Here is a 2,541-nt window from a genome sequence, read left to right on the forward strand (position 1 = left end):
CCCCCCCAAAAAAAACACCAAAAAAACCCTAAAATGTTTAAACCCATTTGCCATTTCCAGCGTTCCACCGGGGCCAGAGATGTTTTGCTTTTGCCCCTTTTTTTCTTTTTTAGTTTTTTTAGTTTTTTTTTTTAATTACAAAGAAAGCACATAGACACGATGCGGGCATTCAGTGCTAGGAAAAAGCAAAAAAGATATACACGTAGATGAACTTCGATCCACCACCTATCCCTGATCAGCCCCCCCACCCCCTGTTCTTAAAATATGCCTCAAAAGTTCTGCCCATGCACATACACAGACGCTTTGCAGCTCCTTCATTTAATTGGGAACTTGATTTAAACGAGAAAAGTTCATGACTTTAAGCTGTTCTTCAAGACTATTTTTATTCTTTTCGCCTCACCAACATTTTGTTTCATCTGAGCGAGAAGGGAGGGGGGTCTCTCGTGGCCTTGGGGTTAAGGTGTTCGCCTCTCGTTCAATAGGTCTGGGGTTAGAATCCGGACAGCAACGGAAATTTTTTTTCTTCTAAACTTTTCTCCTTTCACATCTTTTCCGGCTATCTAATAATGTTCTGTCATCTGCATTTGTCCGCACTTTCTGCCCACACCCACTCATCTCCTGTGCCTCCTTCTCTGGGCTCCCGACTCTTCCTGCAGCCTTTCTAGCTACTGCTACTCCTTGTCTTCTTCTTACTGCTGTCTTTCAGCTACACTCCTGATCTTCTGGTTGGAAAGATCTACACTTGACCTTCTCGGAAAAAGGCCAAAAAATTTCGGAGGACCCGTGTGCAAGTTGTGCACCTTAAAGATCCCTTGGTGGTCCAAAATCGATAACAGTAGGCTACGGCCGCCACTGGAGCAAAATTCAGTCTTTCCTACCAACTGAAAATGTTAAATGTATCCTGTCCGCTCATATGACCTTATACAGTTGCGAGCGACGTAAAACACTTTCCAAAAAAAAAAAAAAAGCGAGAAGGAGTAGATGCCATCGGGACATGTGTTCTACCTCAAGATACGAGAGGTGTTAAATCTTCCTACCTAAGATCATTGGTGTAGCTGAAAGAAAGCAGTGAGAAGGAGCCAGAAGTAGTAGTAGAATGAGCCAGAAACCTAGATGAAGGTGAAAAGGAGGGCAGAAAATGGAGATGAAAGCAGATGACAAAATATGAACAGAGCAGGAAAGGAGGCGGAAGGAAAAAAATAGAAATGAAAATTGTCCGCCCCTGCCAGGAATGAGAAGCGAACAAAGTACCTCTAGACCACGACAACCCCCCAAGTAACAGTCAAGTGGTTAAAATACATAATAATAATATGTACTGATGGTTGCATGTTTTGGCCTATGCCGAGGCAACTTTATGTACAGGTAATTTTGGTATACGCTTACTGAATACTTTCCTTGTTTTTTGTTGTTGTTAGTTATTGCTTATCTTTTCTATGATAGTACAACTGACGTTTAGCAAAATCAGATACTTGCAGCTGCTGCTACTGAACTGTTCAGTTTCAGTTCTACATAATGTATTGATGTTTTTATTGCCCATTCTCGAATCCGAAACGTCAATGTGCATACCATGGGAAACGATCGTTGATATGATATTGTTCCTGGGTGAAATAGTATGAATTCCTTCCCCTTAATTCCGATACAGGGTACATTTTGACATTGACAAATTTTAATCGTTCCCGAATTAATAAAGTCAAAAAGTACCTTTCTTTCTCAAATGGTGCAAAAGAGGTTTTCTGTATTCCAATAATTGCATTTAAAAAAGAAACACGATAGTTATTAATATGTCGTACTGTTATTATTTTATTTCTATCCCTCTCGTATTGATTGTAGACCTGGCCCATGTACGAAACAGAAAGCGGAAGAAGCAAACGAACATTTCCGGAACCGCCTGGCAGAGGACCAGCTAGATCTAGTAGCTTTCTTTCTCAACCATAACAACTGGTCGTGCAGGACGCTTTGGCAGGCGATCAGACATAGGTTTTGAGTTCTAACATAATGAGATCCTAATGAGAGAAGGTGGTGAATTCAGAACCCTCTCAGGTAAAGTATTGCCTTTCTTTGAATCTTCGATTTCGTCTGAACTGAAGCGAAACTTGATTAAGTTTAAGTTTTCAAAAGTTTAAGTTCCTTCTCAATCTCACTGTCACTTCGTCAACTTTTGTTTTGTAGCTAGATTTAGAAATAGGAGGCCAAGTCCAAGATGAATAGATATCTTGGCAAGATATCCAGGCTGATTAAAGTCTCATCAAACTCTTTATCGATGGAGCTGGGAGGAATTCCTTAACGAGCGACCACTAGAATCTATACATAAGAGTAGAATAGAGGGTTGGGGTTAGGATGAGGGTTTGGGGTAGAGGTAGGGTTAGGGGTTGGGTCAGGGATGGGGATATGTCTCTTCCTTGTTGTATTAATTGGGTTGGTCGCTCGTTACGGAAGTCCTTCCTTGAAGTTGGTTGTGGAAGTTATTTTCAAGGCCACCTCTATTCTCACCCGGAGTGAGAATAGTGCAGGCGAGTCTTGTGGCTATTCTCACCCGGTGCG

At 41.5% G+C, this 2,541-nt stretch overlaps 1 protein-coding gene across 1 annotated transcript in view; it reads left to right on the forward strand.

The window, feature by feature from the left end:
- Window positions 1-1,917: 1,917 nt before the first annotated feature.
- Window positions 1,918-2,541, forward strand: part of LOC101854638 — a 31,585-nt gene continuing 30,961 nt past the window's right edge. The window contains exon 1 of the mRNA XM_005098166.2: window positions 1,918-2,040. Within this exon, the coding sequence (XP_005098223.1) occupies window positions 2,007-2,040 (34 nt within the window). The 5' untranslated portion in view covers window positions 1,918-2,006. The remainder of the gene's footprint in view (window positions 2,041-2,541) is intronic.

This window comes from Aplysia californica, unplaced genomic scaffold, assembly GCF_000002075.1.
Source record: "Aplysia californica isolate F4 #8 unplaced genomic scaffold, AplCal3.0 scaffold00174, whole genome shotgun sequence".
NCBI lineage: Eukaryota > Metazoa > Mollusca > Gastropoda > Aplysiida > Aplysiidae > Aplysia > Aplysia californica.